This window comes from Myxine glutinosa, chromosome 3 (assembly GCF_964187855.1).
Source record: "Myxine glutinosa chromosome 3, kmMyxGlut1.1, whole genome shotgun sequence".
Taxonomy (NCBI): Eukaryota; Metazoa; Chordata; class Myxini; order Myxiniformes; family Myxinidae; genus Myxine; species Myxine glutinosa.
The window spans coordinates 104,795,139-104,814,574 of record NC_136263.1 but is presented as its reverse complement, the minus strand read 5'-3'; the positions used below and the strand labels follow the sequence as shown (position 1 = coordinate 104,814,574).

General features: G+C 44.7%; 1 protein-coding gene across 2 annotated transcripts in view; it reads left to right on the top strand.

Annotated features, from left to right (window-relative positions):
• LOC137423296 (LETM1 domain-containing protein LETM2, mitochondrial) overlaps positions 1 to 19,436 on the top strand; it is a 136,580-nt gene that overhangs the window by 103,609 nt on the left and 13,535 nt on the right. Inside the window, exons 1-4 of one of the 2 annotated variants that reach the window (XM_068110288.2) lie at positions 10,741 to 11,776; positions 12,883 to 12,933; positions 15,897 to 16,065; positions 16,419 to 16,582. In XM_068110288.2, coding sequence (XP_067966389.1) covers positions 12,885 to 12,933; positions 15,897 to 16,065; positions 16,419 to 16,582 — 382 coding nt within the window. In that variant the 5' untranslated portion in view covers positions 10,741 to 11,776; positions 12,883 to 12,884. Of the gene's footprint in view, positions 1 to 10,740; positions 11,777 to 12,882; positions 12,934 to 15,896; positions 16,066 to 16,418; positions 16,583 to 19,436 lie in introns of those variants that run through there. The other variant, XM_068110283.2, reaches the window with a different exon arrangement.

Below are 19,436 nucleotides of genomic sequence, written 5' to 3'. Positions count from 1 at the left end.
CAACATTTCCTCCATCTGCAGCTCCCTGTGTGCACACCTTACACTTGAATGTAGCTGCCACACTGGTTAATGACCCTCTCAGACCACTACATTTTTGATTAACAGACTCGGTGCACATTGTACATTGAATGGAGTTCACTCCGACACCCTTCCTGCACACACAGCACACGGCCACTTCCCAGTTCTTTCCACCTCACCACATGTTTTACTGCTTGCCATCACCTTCTCCATGTATTTCTCCTGCAACTGCCTTACAATAAAAAGCGCGTCTGTCGTTCCTCTTCCTGGCATAAATCCGAAACTGCATTTGGTCGATCTTCACTTTCTTCCTTATCCTCCTCTCCAACACCCTTTCCAATACCTTAATTCCATGCTCCAATAACTTTATCGCTCGATACGAGCCACAGTCCAGAGGGTCACCATTCCCCTTGTGTAGAGGGACGAGGGTACTCAGTTCCCAATCCACTGGAATGCGGCCTTCTTTCACCACCAGATTACAGATCTCTGTCATTCTCTTCACACCCCAACTTTCCGCTGCCTTCAACATATCTCCCACAACTCCCGTCGACCCTCCTGCTTTTATACTCTTCATTGCTTTTATCGCTTCCTCAACTTCCTTCTCAGTTATCTTCTCTGCTGGTCCTAAAACTGGGTTACTCTCGATGTTGCCATCTCATTCATTCTCTGCATTCAACAGCATTTCCATATATCTCTTCCATCTTCCTTTAATTCCATCTGAGTCCACAACGATTTGTCCCACTTCATCCTTCAAGCAACTCACCCCCATCACATCGCACCTCTCTTTCGCTATCTGCTTTGCAATCCTGAATATCGCTCTCTGACCCTCTTCCGAATCCAAGCGTTCTCCAAACATTTTCCTCCATGCCTCTTGCGCCTTTGCTACCTCTTTCCTTGCAGCCTTCTTGGCTGCCTTATAACTTTCATGTTCTGCCTTTTCTGCCCCCGCACCTGTCGCCTTCTGCCACTCCTTGAACTTCTTCCTCTTCTCGTCAATCCTCTTTCCAACTTCATCATCCCACCACCATGTTTCCGAGTGCCTCGGTGGTCCTTTAGTCCATCCACATACCTCACCAACAGCTCCAAACAGACTATCTTTCATTGACATCCAACCACTTTCAAGCTCAACCACATAATTCCACTGCCATACTCAGCCTCTCTTTTAATGCCTCCCTCACTGTCTATTTCACCAATATTTCACCGCCAATACACCAATCCTCTTTCAACCTCCACGCATTCATTCTCGGTTGGTACTTCACCCGCCGAGCTCTCCTCGCACCTTTCACACTTATGTCGCAGACAACCAAGTGGTGCTGTGAAACAGCCTCCTTCCTCTCTAAAATAACCTTTGTTTCCCAAAGGTGCCCCCTATCTCACCTACGCACCATCAGGTAGTCAAAGGTTGTCATCGACCCACCTGACATGTATGTAACAAGCTTATTATCCTCTTTCTGGAACTGAGTATTACAAATCAACAAATCAGCTCCATCAGCAAACTCCAAAATCCTTTCACCTTCTCCATTTCTCACACCATATCCGTAACCCCCATGAACTTCCTCAAAACCGTCCATACTCCTTCCCACATGTCCATTTAGGTCTCCTCCTACCACAACAACTTCCTTATCTTTCACGTTTTCCATCAGCTTCTCTATTGCACACCAGAACTTGTCCTTCTCTTCATCGCTCCGACCAACCTGCGGAGCATATCCCGAGATGACGTTCACCAAGAGCTTTCCAATCATCATTTTCACCATCATCAACCTTTCACTCACTCTAGTCACACTCACCACACTGTCTACAAACTCCTCAGAAAACAGGACACCAACACCATTCATGCCTTCTGGGCACCCTTGCCACACAAACTTGTATTTCTGTCCCTGCCTACCCTTCACCATTCTCACACCACTTCCCTTCCATCTCATCTGCACACAACATATGTCCGCTGTTCTTCTGACCAATACTTCCACCACTTCTCCTGATCTCCCTGTCATTGTCCCTACATTCAATGTCCCAAACCTCAGAAACCGATCTCCACGTCGGGCATCAGACGTTTCGTCGTCATAAATGGAGTGATTTCCACCCTTGCTTCGATCCGGTTCCCCACCTTGAGTTTTGACGAGAGGGAGTGGGGTCCCCCACGGGGTACTTCGGGCTGTACCCTGCCCATATGTAATTGTAATTGTAATGGTTCCCTTTTTGAGGCAATGTTTTTATGGCCGGATGCCCTTCCTGATGCCAACCCTTTTAGTCGCCTCTTCAGACACGCAGGGATACGGTGTACCTATTCTAAACCGGGGTACACACCGGTATGTTTCTCTACTATGCACTGATTATAAAAGAATTTCAAAAGTTTTGGCGAATCGAGTTAAAAAAGTAATTAGCAATTTTGTTCACCCTGATCAGAGTTATTGTATCCCAGGTAGATCCATGTATGATAACATATTTTTCATTAGAGATCTGATAGATGGCAACTGTGTGCAGAATGACTTTGGTATCATTTTTCTTGATTTAGAAAAGGCTTTTGATAGCATTGATCACGTCTTTTTGAATCATGTGCTTGAAGCTTGTGGATTTGGAGCTAATTTCAGGACTTATATTGCTTCATTGTACAACAATATGTTCAGTTTAGTTAAGGTGAATAATGAGCTTTATTCTCCCATTCAGGTTCAAAGGGGGGGAAGCCAAGGTTGCCCTGTCTCCGGCTTACTGTTCACCCTTGTAATGGAATCACTTCTCGTGTTACTAAGGAATAATGTTTCTGGAATGAGTATATCTCCTGAATATTCTTCAGTTGTCGTATCGGCGGATGCTGATGATGTCTCGGTTCTTGTTAAAGACAATAACGACATTGCAGCTCTTGTTAAGTGCCTCCATTTGTTTGGTTTAGCTTCCTCTTTGAAGTGCAACTGGGAAAAGAGCAAAGCTTTATGGGTTCCCTCTGTCAGGAACAATGTATCTGGAATGGCGCTAGCCCCGCCAATACACCTTCCTGCAAGTTTAAAGTGGGTGGTGTTACGGATTCGTCACTTCCGTTGTGGTGGTTTTCATCCACTGTAAATATTTTTGATTCCATGTACTATTATTGTTTTCAAAATGTTTATTGTTTATGAACCGTTTTCAAAAGGTGAAAAAGTTAGAGTTAAAAGAAACCGAAAACCGGATCGGGAACCGGACGACGACGAAGAGGAAGAAGAGAGAAAAAGAAGGCGGAGCGAGTGGAGTCAGACAAAAAGCATAGTAGCTTTGCGGTCTGGAGCGAATGTTGGCGAGCAAGAGTCACGAGTGAACTTTGGGTTTCCCAGGAAAGGGATTCCTGCGACAGAGTGGTTATCGCTGTGACAGATTAACCTGCGTGTCAGGTTTTGCGATCGATTCAGGAGAGAATCATCGTCGGGCCGTTACGTCTCGAGAACGGGCCGTCGGCCATTTTGACTCGCGCGCTTGGTGCGTCGAGCAAGGTTTTTCTTTGCTTCACGTCAGCCGTTTTCACCGCCTTCAGACGTATCTGGTGTGTGTGTGTGCAACGCGGATTTTGAAGGTAAATCGGAGGTTCGCCGACTGTGAGCCGCGGAACGTCAATACCCGAGGGTGTGATTTCCCAGTCGCCTAGAGGGCGCCTTTGGATTTCCCAGTCGCCTGGAGGGCGCCTTTGCACAGCTTTGGCAGCAGGACTGTAACTGCCAACCCAATGGGATTCTGGTCTCGATTGGACATTGATCTGTCGATCGCTGGAGCGGATCGGCTTCGGCTTGAAACCAGAATCAACTTGGGTTTGAAAACGGGAAAGAGACATTGGGAATGTTCTTGGTTCACTCACTTGGAGCACAGTGAGTTATATATTATGAAACTGATGGTACCATCATAGGAGATATTGATTGTACTTTTGATTATAGTAAGGGCATTTTATGAGATATTTCACAAATCTGTTAACTAAATTGTTACCAAAAAATTTCTTCACCAATATGTTTGTAAAGGTGTGTAATAACATGTGTTAAAATGTTGAAGTTCAACTCCCGTGGGAAACCCAGAAAAAAAGCTGTTGAATTCGGGTACCGAAAAATTATTTTCGAGAATTTTTATTTTTTTTAATCGGCCCTTAAGTAACTTATGAGGGGTCAAATAAGGGTTTTTCATGATTCTGAGTTGATTGTTAACATTTATATTTTCACTTTTACATTTACACACAAAGTAGCTTTTATTTCACATACATATATAATACTCAAGAGTTATTTCTCATTCACAATGTCAGAAGTTTCAACAGTCATTGTCTATGTCTTCTTCAGACTCAACAACATCATGACTGCAGTTTCTGCATGTAATGCCATTACAGACTCCACAGGCCGAGATGCACGTGACCCCATTCTTCTTGCAGCTGCATCGCCGGTTGCTGCAATCTCCATGACAATTACAGCTCGTGAACTGCAATAGCTCCTCAGGAGCCGTGGGGTCCAGTGTTGGAACTGGCTCATACCCATGCACACCTATTGTCCATCCATAGTCACTGGGGTTCAGAGACATGCTCTGTAGAAGGATCCAGTCCCGGGTCTGCAGGTAGGCACGGAGTGAATGTTGTGCAGCTGCACCCTCTGTTGGAGGTAGAGTCTCTGGTTTGATCACTCCTGCCGGTTTGATCACTCCTGGTGTTCTTCCTCCTTTTGCGAGTCGTTTGAAGGTATCTTCAAACCTTTGCTCAAACACTGGCACTACTGGGTCTGAGTGTCTGGCTCCCATCTTCCCATCAGCCACCTTCTCCATGAAGGTCTTCATGTCCCCACGTTCCTCCTCAGTGAAGGCAAGTTTCATGATGTGTTGATAGATGGCTGCATCGATGAGGAGGTGAACACGGATTGCCTTGTCAAAACATCCTCCATCCATGATGTGGTTGGCTGTCGTACTTCCAGGATAGATCAACTGGATCGCATCTAGTAGTCCAGAATCTTCCATGATGTTACCCATTGATCCAAGATAAGACTTCAGCAGGTGAAAACCACCCAACCTTGGAATGACGGGTAGATTTGCCTGCTTTATTATATTCACAGCCTTCAGCCAAATCGGAAGATCAAAGGTCACTATAGCGACCCCAGCGCGCCGTATGCACTCTTTCAGAGTGGTGAAGATGGTGTTGAGGTCATTAGGGTCTCCTTCAATAACTGGGAGGAACTCGATCTGTGTGCTCTGCTTTGCATCATTAGCATGGATTCTCTTCATCCAGCCATTCCAGTTGGAGTGTGGGAACTCAGGATCGTTGGCTTTGATCACCCACCCCGCTGCCCAGAGTGTGTCACCTGGAGTGAGGAGTGGCTGATCATGAGCCAGGGAGGAGGAAAGCTCAGCGAGGGGGAGAAACATGATCGCGGTCGTTCCTATCTGTTTCCTGTTCGTAAATGGAATAATCTTTACTTCAGTTCCTCTCAGGATCTTAGCTTTGTCGAGTGCCTTCAACTTCACCCGGGGGAAAGCTGCTGTTGTCTGTGGATCTGGCAAAGGTGGTGCCGGAGAGGTGACTTCGATCCAACGCATTGAGTGAAAGGGAGTGTTTCCGTGAATAGAGACAATGTTTAAATCTATATTGTCTCCAACAAACTGAGTGACTGCATTGTTTGTTTCCCCAACCTCCATAAAGACCACCTGATCATTACTTGACAATTCACTTTCACTGGCTGGCACTTTGGCTGTCATCACTGATTGATTCTCAAGCGCAGCATCAACCGCAACCTCATCATTGATCTGTTCATCGGTTTCCTCCACAATGGTGTCAAGAGTGCCAGAAGTATCTGGAACATCCTCTCCACTCCTCCTATTAAGGAAGCAGTATTTGTAGTTTTGTGTCTCCGTGTAAGACTCCGTGTATCCCAGCTGGTGGAACTTGTTGAGCATCCATTTTGACCCAAATCTATGATCAAGTTGTATGGCAAGCCCCATTTGGTGTGGCAATACTCCAGACCGAGGTCGACAGGCCTTAATAAAATTCTGCCCCCAAACGGCAACTCTGTCGTCTGTCTTGACAATCGGTCTCAAGAACATCTGAAGGCTTGCAGGAACACGTGTCAGCTGACTATCGATGTCAGTCATACTGTGTGTGGTGGGGTATGACTTTGGACCTAAATCAATCAAGGCAATATCATTGGATATGAACTTGAGTGCCGTCTTTATGATCTGAGTCTTCTCATCTCCATGGTCAAGATTAGCATGATGCGCTCGCAGAATATTGTCGGTGCCATCTTTGAGACAGAGTACATCTGCCCTTCTTTCCTGTGTTGTGAAATACAAGGTGTCTTCGTATTTCTCTAGAAGTTTTATCTTTAGCCAATGCTTTGAATAAGAAAGGCTCTTCTCTGGTGACTGATCAAACTCCTGCAGCTTTTCATGGACTTGGTCCATGTACATTACCCCATGCTCTAATTCTGAGTCTAACCATTCGCAGAATTCAATAAAAACTGCCTCTCGCTCCTCATCAATACTCCTCTGTCCTCTCTTCCTTTTTCCTTCCTCATCAGTCTTGGACAAACTGTCACCTCTCGCAAACATAAGTTTGCATCGCAAATGGTACAGTGTTTCTTCTGCTACCAAGTCGTTGATCCCTTCCAGGCGTCCAGTGACTTCAGTGCCCCAGTCATCCCCGCGACTCCGTGCTGTCTTCAGCAAGCTTGCCTTCAGTGTATCTGCAGTCAAATTATCTGGCACTCTGTATTTCTTTCTAGCTTGTGCTGGATTATTTTTGTAGAGCTGGGCTGGTTGGTTGCAAAGAATGCATACATCCTTATACAGGAGGTCAACTGACTGTGATCTTCTAGAACTGCAGCCAGTTGATGAACTGAACTCACAAGTAGTGCGTCTTCTCTTCAACTTTGATGACTCTTTCTCTGCCTTTGATGCTTGAGCTGACTTCTTGGTGGTTGCAACAAAGTTGTTGTACAGATCATTTTTACACCTCTGGTGGTACCTCAGTTTTCCTTCCTTTTGAGCCTCCTTCATACTTTCCACAACAGTAACATTTTCGACAGTTTCTGCTTGTTTCAATAAAGTTGAGTATCCCTTTGGAGTTGCCTGTATGAGCCTTTCAGCTGGTGTATCCGAGCGTGCACAGATGAAGCAATTGAGCACAGGTGGAGTAACGTCTTCATCCATATTGCTAGACTCCATGTCCTGCAAAGTAGAAAATGAGATATATTTATAAATTATTTTTCCACAAAGGAGTGTCTGTGGTGAAATATAAATGTTAACAATCAACTCAGAATCATGAAAAACCCTTATTTGACCCCTCATAAGTTACTTAAGGGCCGATTTAAAAAAAAAAAAAATTCTCGAAAATAATTTTTCGGTACCCGAATTCAACAGCTTTTTTTCTGGGTTTCCCACGGGAGTTGACCTTCAACATTTTAACACATGTTATTACACACCTTTACAAACATATTGGTGAAGAAATTTTTTGGTAACAATTTAGTTAACAGATTTTCATATGTTTCCCTTACTATTACTATTATTGTTGTAATGTTATTCTTGTGTGATCTTAATACAATATTTGTTTGTAAGTAACAATTGGGGTGGCTTCACCATTGATCTTTGACATACAGAATAACACATTTTTCTGCCGTGACTCCTCTCGGGGCTCGGAGGTACACCGTGACCAGGGGGTCGGGGAGGAGCACGTAACAGTGGATGAAGGCGTTCGCTATCTTGGAGTGTTTCTTGGATTCCCACAGTATGGCCAGAAAAACTGGGAACATGTTGTTGAACACGTAAAGAAGAGATCGAGTAGGTGGAGGAGAGCCCAGCCTCACCTTTCGTATAAGGGCCGAGTTTTGGTAGTCAAGAATCTAGTCGCCTTCTTCTTGTGGCACAGATTCATCTGCCTGCAACCACCAGAAGGCTTGGGGAAGGAAGTGCAAAGGCAACTGTTGGTTTTATTTTGGGGAGGCCATCACTGGTTACGGCCAAACGTTGTTTGCCATTCATTGGCCGAGGCTGGCCAGAGTATGCTCAACGTCAGGGACCGTATCATGGCCTTTCGGCTATGCTCTGTACAAAAACTGTTGTCGAAAGAGCAATTACCAAACCATGTCTTGGCCACTCACATTTTGCCGCAAGCAGGCGGGCTTGGATACGGCCGCAAATATTTCTTGGTCCTGCTTCAACAAGTTGACATATCTCCTCTTCCTGTTTTTATCAGTGTGTTGAATGCTTGGCAGAACCTCTCAGTGTGCCGTCAAGAAGACAACTTTGACATCAACATGTTTGCACAAGAGCCTTTGTTCTGCAATCCGCTTTTTCCTAACATTCCCAAAAGTAGGGACCTTTGCCGGCATCACAAAAGTATGGCACCTCCTGCATGTTTCAGATTGCGGGTGGAAATCAGCTCGAGAAGTAGCCGAGCTTGCAGGAATTCGGTTCGAAAGAGTGACTGCAAAAGTGTTGAGAGAGGTAATACGAATAGGGGTACGGCTGAGAGTATGTTGGTCCCACGAACTCGAACCATTGCACGATGAATGAGTTTTTCCTGGGTTATTGGTGCACTTCAAGTCGGAAGACTTACCCCCGGTTAGCATAGAGTTAAGCCCCTTTCAAGAGACTAGCAGTAAAGAGTTATACAAGTCATGTGTCGAGTTACTGCTGGGAGATACACCGCTAAATGGAGTAACCCGGTGGAAGAGACTGTTGCCTGTGGGATCCCCCTCTGAACCTGTATGGGTCTCTATGTATAGCAAGCTCATAAGTAAAAGATCTGGTGATCTCCAATGGAGGCTGATCCACTGGATAGTCCCCTCCAATAAGTTAATCAACCATTTCTCTCCTACATCCACGTGTTTCCCGTTCTGCATATGTACGGAGGACGTGTTCCACGCCTTCATTAATTGTGTGAGATTGGTTCCTTTGTTTCAGTGGTTTAATTTTGTGGCACACAGAATGAATGTTGTTTTCTCTTTGCGTTCTTTTATTTTTGGCTTCAATGCCAAGTCAAGTAAGGAAAAGATGCTCATGAGGTTTCTTGTTGCAACACAAGCTGGCAATATATCTCTCAAGAAAGGAGAAATTGAAAGGAAAACCTGTCAGGGAATGTAATGTCATGTTGTTTTTCAATACCCTCGTGTCAGTGAGACTTAAACTCAAGTTTTGTTTTTCTCAGGATGTAAACAATCTTGATGAATTCACCAATACTTGATGTCATGAAGGGTTGTGCGAGGTTCGTGAGAACCAACTGGTAATATTTTTGTAGTTTGTATAAATGTAATGGTTTATTTTGGTAATTTTCTTGTCGTGGTATTTCTGGAACCGTTTCGTTTCATTGCTTTCATGTATTTATGGTTGGTGTAAATATATACAGGATGAGCCAGAAATATGGTTATTTTTAACATTCGTGTAAAGGTAATAAAAAGTTGTATTTCAAAACAAATTTTTACAAGAAAGTGAATTTTAGCTCTTTCACGAGCCTCGATTCAGTATACAAAAAAAAAAGAAAAAAAAAAAAAGTACATAACATTTATTTGTGGAAAAGAACATCTAGGAGATGCGCACCATTTAGTCTGACACATTCCTTCAATCTTGGATGCCAATTATTCATGACGTTCTGCAACATGGCCACGTCAATATCATTGGTTTTGTGTCTTTTTTTTTTTTTGTATACAAGATCGAGGCTCGTGAAAGAGCTAACAATCACACAAAAAGTCAAACCGACACGTAAAACACTAAAACATAAGGGGAGCGGTAGACAAGATGGGGAGAGAGGGGGAAGGACACAAACACAACATTTGAGAGCAGGGACATCGGGAGAAATGTGGGAGGGGGAGGGCTTGGGGGGAGGTGGGAGAGGTATAAAACATATGAACACTGCAAGGACTTCCAGGAAAGAAGTTGGAATTTCAAAAAAAGTGTATCTGGGGTGAATTAGCGGGGGTAGAAAAGATCAAGGTTTTGGATGGGGGAAGATAAGAGATGGTGGTGAACAGCTGTTTTAAAGACCTGGAGGGAGGAGTGGGATTGAAGGGAGTGGGGGAGTTTGTTCCAGAGGCGGAAGGAAAAGGGAAATGAAGGAGTGAAGGTGAGCAGAGAGCCTAGATTTTGGCAGTTTAACCATAAGAGGGTTGCTGGCAGATCTTGTGCGACCTGAAGGAATATTGGGGGGACAGAGCACAGAGAGAGCTGGGGGAACAAGGCCGGAGAGGAGTCGGTAGAAGACAGAAAGACCACCAACCTGCCTGCGGTGAGTGAGTGAAAGGCCCTCAGAGTGAGCTTCACCGCAGGAGATTCCAATGATTCTGAAAGCTTTGGTTTCAACAGCGTGAAGCCGAGCTAGGTGTGAGGTAGGAGCACCGGCCCAGAGGAGGGAACAGTATTCCATTGAGCTGTGGATGAAAGCCTTGTATGTGGTGAGTTCAGGTGTGCCAAGGAAGGACTTCGCACGACGGAGGATGCCCAGTCAGCGACTGGCTTTGGAGGCCAGCTTGGAAATGTGGTTTTCCCAAGAAAGATCATGGCAGATAGTGAGACCCAAAAGCTTGAGCGTCAGAACTTCTTGGAGAGGATTGTTGAGAAAGTAGATGGGAGGGTTTTCCAGTCGGTCTTTTCGGAGAGACAGAGTAAGAGTGTGAGATTTGTCCTCTCTTTAAACATTTCCCTCCAGGGAAACAGGTGAGAGACCTCTCTCTTCTTCTCCTCTCTTCTTCTTCTCCTCTCTCTTCTTCTCCTCTCTCTTCTTCTCTCTCCCCCATGCCTCGACAAAAGGACAAAAGGACTCAAAAACCCGAGAAACCCCATTCCAAATTTAGTTGAGTTCATCACATACTGAACCCTCCGTTAACTTTTTGACGTTAACACTCCAGCATCCACAAACATCAACCGATTCTTATCAAACTTGACAGGCAGCATCCTTACCCCAAGGACCAGGTTGGTATTACATTTCAGCCCGATCCGTTGAAAAATGGCGGACTTAGGCGACCATTTTGTTTTTGGTCATGAAAACGACGTTAACACTCAAGCGTCCACAAATATTAACAGATTTTGATCAAACTTCGAATGTTTAACCCTTACCACACAAGGTAGGTTGCTGTTGCATTCCAACCCGATCCGTCACAAAATGGCCGCCATAGGCCGCCATTTTGTTTTCAGCTCCGAAACGACGTCAAGACTTTAACGTCCACAAATATTTATGGATTTTGATCCAAACTTGGTGTGTGAAGTTGTCCAGTCAGTTCAGTTGAGTTCTGCTTCCCTGGAAGCTCTAGTTTTATGTTGTCCTGATCTGTTCTGTGTCCTTGCCCTTCCATGAGCCGAGACCATGCATTTTTTTTTTTAAGTCAGCTGCTCCTTATCGACAGTGCTCTTGCACAAGCCCACGCACGGAGACACCCGATCGATCTCCCCGGAGCGACGCAGAGACCCTGACATCCAGGATGGTGTACCCTCACCTTCACAAACTCAGGGCCACAACAGACGTAGAGAGAGTTATGGACAAGAGGCTGGTCCATGGGGACCGATTGGCACTCTGACCGTAACGAATCTGGGCAGCAGGGAAGAATGGAGAAGATTTGGCCCCAGACTTGCGTTGGGGGAGGAGGGGTTGGAAGAGGCGTCCCTGATAGTTGTTTAACCGTTTTGTTGGAGTGCTTACGTGAGTGCTTAAGCCCTTCGGCAAGCACTTTACAAGCTGAGCGGTAATGGAACACACCCTAGGTCTAACTATTACACCAGCGAGTGTCCACTCTGAGTGTGGGAGGTCGGTGGTTCGAACCCTGGCCGAGTCATACCAACAACTTAAAAAACGGTACGTGCTTTTTCCTTGCTTGGCACTCAGCATTTAAAAAGAAATGCAGAGCACGGACAAACAACCATAGATAGGTTGGTAATACGCAGGCTTGAATGGGCCTTGTGCCCTGGTGTTGGCTTAACGGTTAAGGTGGCTGGTCTGACGTCTCGGAGTCCTGAGCTCAATCCCCCGTCAGCCGTTGAATTAACACCGGGTGGGGTGACTCAACCTGCCATCTCGGCAAAATGAGCACCAGCTTACTCGGATGAATGAGCCATTCGAGTGCAATGCGTCGGAGTGGCGACCCATAAGAAACTGCTTAGGCAGCCGCATGCATCTGAAGATGCAAAGAGTGACTTCTTCTTCTTCTGATTCCTCTTGTTCTTCTCCGTCAATGCAAACGACATCTGTGCAGTAATTAGATAATATTCATCCCTGTGTCATGTGATCCCATTTAGACGAATCAGGACGTCGACAATTACGTGCCCAGTTTGTCCTAACTCGGTTGTCTTGGTCAGAAGGATTGAAGTGATTTATTTATTAGACGACAAGGAAAGACAGGGCATTTCGAGCGGGAGCGTGTCACGCTTTTCCTTTAAAATGAGTAAATAATGGGACTCAGTCACATGGCCCGAAAACCAATAGAAACTGGAAGCCGCGGATCTTTCCGAAAATATCGTATTTGTTACATTTTAAATGGATATCATTTCCTGATTTGTATAAGTTAGCTTGATGTGGATTTAACTTTTCCCCGTCGATGCATTTGATTTTGAACTTTGAAGGAGATTCGTTACAAACTTCCGTCCTGGTACCTTTGCGGTGAAGATCGCAGTGAGATGGCTCACCGAGATAAGAAGCCTTTTCAGGTGTTATAAACCCGATATAAGCATCGAACAATGTGAAACCAAGGATTTGTTGTCGTTATCTTAGAACTGCACCAAGTTCCGGTTGTTGTTTATTGACTAAGCCTCCGAAAACTGTCGGCCATCTTTGTTTTTTTGCTTCTTCTTCTTCTTCATATTATATTCATAGTCCGTCACTAAAAGTGCATTTTGTTTATTTATTTTAATCTCTTACTCTCTGTCCTGTTTTTCTACGATCGGGACCCATCGGCTTCGCTTCAGACATGCGGAAGAAGCAAGAGGTGCCGAACGAAGCCGACGATGACAGCACCGGTGAGTCGAGGCTTGTCGTGTTCACCTCAACATTTCGGTGGTTTTCCAACGAGCAGTTTTCCTTGCATGAGGCGATGGTGCGAAGCAGTAAAGGTGATGACGTTTTAGCCTTTAAGGTGTATTCGTACGGGGATTCATCCTTATCCTTACCATAATTCACGGACCTATGTTTGTTACTTGCCAAAATCGAAGATTTTTCAAGTATATTGATTATATTGGTTGGTCTTGTGCCTTATTCTCTCTGTCTGTTTGTCAGTCACCTAAATGTCATAATTTTAAACCAATCTTTAAGAAACCTCGCCAAATGGTAGTGTTGGTCATAAGGAAGAAACCTATTGATTTTGAGGTCAAATTTCTAAAATTGTCATTTTTCATCCGATTGGCTTGAAAATTGAACAGCATTTGCAAATTGAGTCACTGAATTGGTAAACCAACTATTTGAGGTCAAAGGTCAACTCGAGGTCAAACTTCCAAAATCATCAATTTTCATCTGAAAAATCGTCACTTTTCCTCTGATTAACTTGACTATGACACAGCAATTACATAGTGCATCACTGAATTGGGAAAGCAACTATTTTGAGGTCAAAAGGTCAACTCAAGGTCAAACTTCTAAAACCCTGAACAAATTAGAAATTCCTGCCACACTGTAAAGCCAAGCCAGGTGCTTCTAGATTCTAGAAAGACTTGGCCCAGAATTGTTACATCACCGACCCCACAAGGCGTGAATTATACTTGGGTCGGTTAAAAGAAAGGAATATTTGTCAATTGTCTACTCATCTACCATATAAAACGCAATGACAGTTTGTGTGTTTGTACAGATGTCTGTCCCCCTTGATAAGGTAGGTTTTAGAGGCCAATCTTTTAACACGAATGTCTGTTCACTACGGTCTATTTTTGAGGATAAAACGAACTCGAAAAAGCATTTTCCATAAAAGAGTAATTATGTCTCTTCTATTGGAATTGTAGACGGTGGCTTGCAAACCGAGCCTCAAGGGCGGTGCACAGAAGCGTTTTTTTAATCACAATAAATACAACGCAGAGGGAGGTGAAATTCGCTGCACGTGATGTGCAATGCGCGCAGAGTAAAATAATTGTTGGTTTACATCCGTAGGATGTCTAATAAATAAAGATATAAGCACACCTAACACTGGGCCGAGGTTTCAGATTTTGGCACACTCACGAGGCTGCACCTTTGAATATGCTGTTACAACCCGTCATTTTGACAGGCTCTTTACTCGTATCCTTATAATTCATGTTAAGATACACTGCTGTCCATTTAATGTCTTTCTCCTAAATGTGATATATGTACAAGCTCCTCGATCCTTGGATCAAATTAAACAAATAAAAATTAAATGTGCCAATTTTATTTTTTATTACACTACTATTATTGCCTGAGAGGATGGCCTAACCTTCGACTCTATGCTGTTTTAGCCTGGGTTTGAATCATGACCCAGTTATAAACTCAACTGTCAGCCCCAGTGTTTCACAGGAAGGGCAATTCATCAATGTGTGTGCCATCTCTCGGATGAATGAATGAATGAATGATTGTTTTAAGGCCATTTTTTCCTCCGCTAAAGCGGGGGTTAGCCTTGCAGGCCCCATGACAATCATGGTTCCCTGTTTGAGGCAATGTTTTTATGACCGGATGCCCTTCCTGATGCCAACCCTTGGTCGCCTCTTACGATGCGCAGGGATACGGTGTACCTATTCTAAACCGGGGTACACACCGTGATCATTCATCCCAGCCAGCTGGTACTCAATTTGCCGACCTCGGAAGGATGACAGGCTGAGTCAACCCCCCTGGTGTTAATTCAGCGATCGACCGGGATTCAAACTCAGGATCCTAGGATCCCAAGCCGGCACCCTAACCGCTAAGCCAACACCAGGCTGTCTCTCGGATGGATGATAAACAGACATCCTGTCTGCCAACATTCATTTGGGGACGTTAAAGATCCCATTGTGTCCTTTGTGAAGAGGAGGTGAGCTATCGCTGGCACCATGAACAAACTACAAATTATTACCCTAACTACTGCTGGGAAGCCAATGGCAAACCTGCTTCGGCAGCACTGACACTACAATACGGTATGGTACATCAGATCAGAATTATTATTAAAATGCGCAAATTATAAAAACTAGTGGCGTCACCCGTGGGAATCCCACGGGCATGGAGGTGTATCGTTGCGATTGGTGCAGCCGTTTTTGCGGTACAACATGCATTTTAAGGCCATTTTCCCTGCTAGAGCGGGGGTTAGCCTTGCGGTCCCCATGACAATAACGTTAGGCGGGAGTCCAAACTTGAAAATGCTGGAAACCAAAGCTGAAATTGGAAAAACAATATCGCATGTTTTACTCCAGGGGGTCCCAGGATTACCCACCCAAAATTTCATTGCGATCGGTTCAGCCGTTTTTGCAGTACCTGGGAACGGATGGATGGATGGACGGACGGACAGACAGACGGACGGACATTTGGTGAATTATAGTAAAATGGATTTTTTTTACTGTCGCAAGTACATTTATTCGATGTTACTGGATGTGAAAGTGACGGTTCATTTGTGAAAGTGACGTCGAAGGCTCATTTGTTTCGCCTGAAAAAGCTCGATATCGTTATAATCGTCAAAATGGAGAGAAAACAAACTTTCAAATTACTGTTTTGTCCAAAACAACCGGTATCATGATACCTTGAGAAATCACAATAAATTTTTTCTTCTTGGATGGGCAGGGAAGAGTGAAAGAGAGAATATCTATGGTGCTGATGAAAAACAAATATTTCATCATGTCATGCCACGTGACAGATTTTTAGAACCGAGGGACTATGTCTCAGTGAGTGCTGCACATGATTCAGCTTATTATTTGTCCAGGTACTCATTTCGCAAGGGATTATGATGTCGGCGTATGGTGTTTGGACGAATACCTACACTGAAAGTGAATGTGATCAGGATTTCATCATAATATTTGTGTTGCAGGAATCTATGGAGTCCATAAGAAGAAGCACAAGAAACACAAGAAGCACAAGCGGAAGCATGACAGCGAGACGAGCTTCTCCTCCGAGACGCTGGAGACTGTTAAAAATGTCGGAAAACCTCAGCTGAAGCTGAAGATAAAGATTGGAAACCAGACATTGGCGAATAAAAGGTGTGTTCTTTACTCATTTTTATTTTTTTTTAACTTAAAAAAAACATTGTCTTCTTCATCATTTATGTGCTGTCATATACGTACATTCTTAAGCCTAATTTGTCTTTCTTGGATTGCATTTTTCAGTTTTGTGCTTCTCCAATAACATATCTAAATGAGTAGTAGACAGACAATAAACCTAATCTTGCTTGTATTGATGCACTTTCTGTCATTAGAGTTCTGCATATCTGAATTTTGCTGTACAAATTCTGACATACGACGGCATTTTGCTCTAAATTGAGTCTCAATGAAAACTTGTGTATGGCAAAGGCAGTTCCTGTACATTGAACGGGAACATTTTGATATTCCCACAGCGTACCACAGTATACTGTGGAACCCGGTGCTACCCCGAGTACGACGACAGTTCCTGCTACAGACAGCCTGGTTCCTGGTACAAACAGCCTGGTTCCTGGTACAAACAGCCTGGTCCTGGTGACGGACATAAAGGAAGAAGAGGAAGAATCCTTTACTTGGATAGGTGAGGCCATGTGTTAGTGAAGTTTTAAGGTATTTGTCATGCCTTAGGATTTCTTTATCTCAGATTTTCATCATGCCAAGAACTACGATCCCCCCCCCCCCCCCGTGTCCCTTCCTCTCTCCAATCTCACCTTTAGCCAACTTGGCTCAGGCCCTTAATTTATATTTTAGCCAGATTGGGATACCTTTATCTAAACTTGATCTCAAGTTTACTTGTGGAGCACTCTGCATTGTCCTTTTGCTTTCAGTAGCCTCGTCGTGCTCGTGTACGTGGCAAGCAATAAAAAGTTCGGAGTTTATTCGATACCCATTCAAATTACACCGTCGGCCATTCATGTGCCGGCCACAGCATTATGGCTACCTTCTTCCTCTCACAAAAAACCCGAGCACCACCCCTCAGTCTGGGATGCTACATTTTCTCCCAATCGATCGCATCAGTCAAAGATATGGACTGCATTACCCGCCTAGACTGGGACATAGGCCGTGTGCTCGGGCTACCTCCCTCAACGTTGAGGACGGTTGTTACTGAAGCTGCAAAAATTAAGTTAAGAGCCGAAAGTGGTACGGCCGCCATCTTGGAAAAACCGAAAGACTTTGCACCTCGATATCTCCAAAAGCGCTGGATAGAAAAAATTGAGACATGACTTATTGTAAAGAACTCTCCATGGGGAATAAAATATGTTAATGATGATGTCATAGGACGAGGCTTGCTTCGATCTCTCCACGGCATCAAAGTTTGAGTGTTTTCCAGTTCGTTTCTTTGTCAACTTTCCGCTGGTTATTTTGTTGTGTGTGTTATTGTGTGTTTCTATTTGGTTTTGGTTTTGTAGTTGTTGCAAATTTGTGTGTAATTAGTCGTTTTTTGTTCACGCCGCGTGCGCGGCCTGGTCTCTCCAGGCCCCCTCCCCCCCATCAGTGTTTTGTGAATATGGGTTCTTTCCTTCATAGTATTTGCTTGTTTCTTTGATTTTCTTTTCTCCCCCCTACCTCTCACGAACGTCTTACCCTTTGTCCAGCGTTTTGAAAACAGAACAAACAAATAAACAAAAAAAAATATTTTATATTAATTCTATCTCTCCTCCCCGACACGTGCTTGTTCGCTCTCCTCCTCGTCTCGACTTGTGCCCCACCCCCTATATCTCGTTTTTCTTCCACCTCTGCTCCTGCTTTCTCAAATCCACGTTCTCACTTCAAGACTTTTCCCACATTGTTTTTCATGGTTTTGTTTAAATATGTTTAAACCACAGCCATGATGCTGACGCCGCCCTCCCAGACCCCCCCCCCCCCCACCCCACCCCACCCCACCCGGAATTTCCATGTTTTGAACGTTTCCCAGTGTATACCCTGGATTAGAATAGGTACACCGTATCCCTGCAATCCCTGCATGTGACTAAGAGGGTTGGCGTCAGGAAGGGCATCCGGCCATAAAAACATTGCCTCAAAAAGAGAACCATGACTTTTTTTTCTTTTTTTTTTTCTTTTTTTTTTTAATACTGAATCGAGGCTCATGAAAGAGCTAACATTTATTTCACAAACAAATCGACCAAACAAACAAAATATACAAAAAGAGGGAGCGGAAGACAAGATGGGGAGAGAAGGGGAAGCACACAACCACAACATTTGAGAGCAGGGAGAAGTGTGGGAGGGAGAGGGCTTGGGGGCAGGAGGCGTGGGAAGGGGAGGGGGGGGGGCCGAAGTGGAGATCGGTTTCTGAGATTTGGGACATGGAATGTAGGGACAATGAGAGGGAGATCAGGAGAAGTGGTGGATGTATTGGTCAGAAGAAGAGTGGACATATGTTGTGTGCAAGAGATGAGATGGAAGGGAAGTGGTGTGAGAATGGTGAAGGGTAGGCAGGGACAGAAATACAAGTTTATGTGGCAAGGGTGCCTGGAGGGCGTGAATGGTGTTGGTGTCCTGTTTTCTGAGGAGTTTGTAGACAGTGTAGTGTGACGAGTGAGTGATAGGTTGATGATGGTGAAAATGATGATTGGAAAGCTCTTGGTGAACATCATCTCGGGATATGCTCCGCAGGTTGGTCGGATCGATGAAGAGAAGGACAAGTTCTGGTGTGCTTTGGAGAAGCTGATGGAAAACGTGAAAGATGAGGAAGTTGTTTTGGTAGGAGGAGACCTAAATGGACATGTGGGAAGGAGTATGGATGGTTTTGACGGAGTTCATGGGGGTTACGGATATGGTGTGAGAAATGGAGAAGGTGAAAGGATTTTGGAGTTTGCTGATGGAGCTGATTTGTTGATTTGTAATACTCAGTTCCAGAAAGAGGATAATAAGCTTGTTACATACACGTCAGGTGGGTCGACGACAACCGTTGACTACCTGATGGTGCGTAGGCGAGATAGGGGGCACTTCCGGGACACATAGGTGATCCCGGGGGAGGAGGCTGTTTCACAGCACCATTTGGTTGTCTGCGACATAAGGGTGAAAGGTGCGAGGAGAGCTCGGCGGGTGAAGTACCAACCGAGAGTGAAGGTGTGGAGGTTGAAAGAGGTGACAGTAAGGGAGGCATTAAAAGAGAGGCTGAGGCTGAGTCGGGTCGAGGATGATGTGGTTGAGCTTGAAAGTGGTTGGATGTCAATGAAAGCTAGTCTGTTGGGAGCCGTTGGTGAGGTATGTGGATGGACAAAAGGACCACCGAGGCACTCGGAAACATGGTGGTGGGATGATGAAGTTGGAAAGAGGCTTGACAAGAAGAGGAAGAAGTTCAAGGAGTGGCAGAAGGCGAAGGGTACGGGAGCACAAACAGCAGAGCATGAAAGTTATAAGGCAGCCAGGAAGGCTGCAAAGAAAGAGGGAGCAAAGGCGCAGGAGGCATGTAGGAAAATGTTCGGAGAACG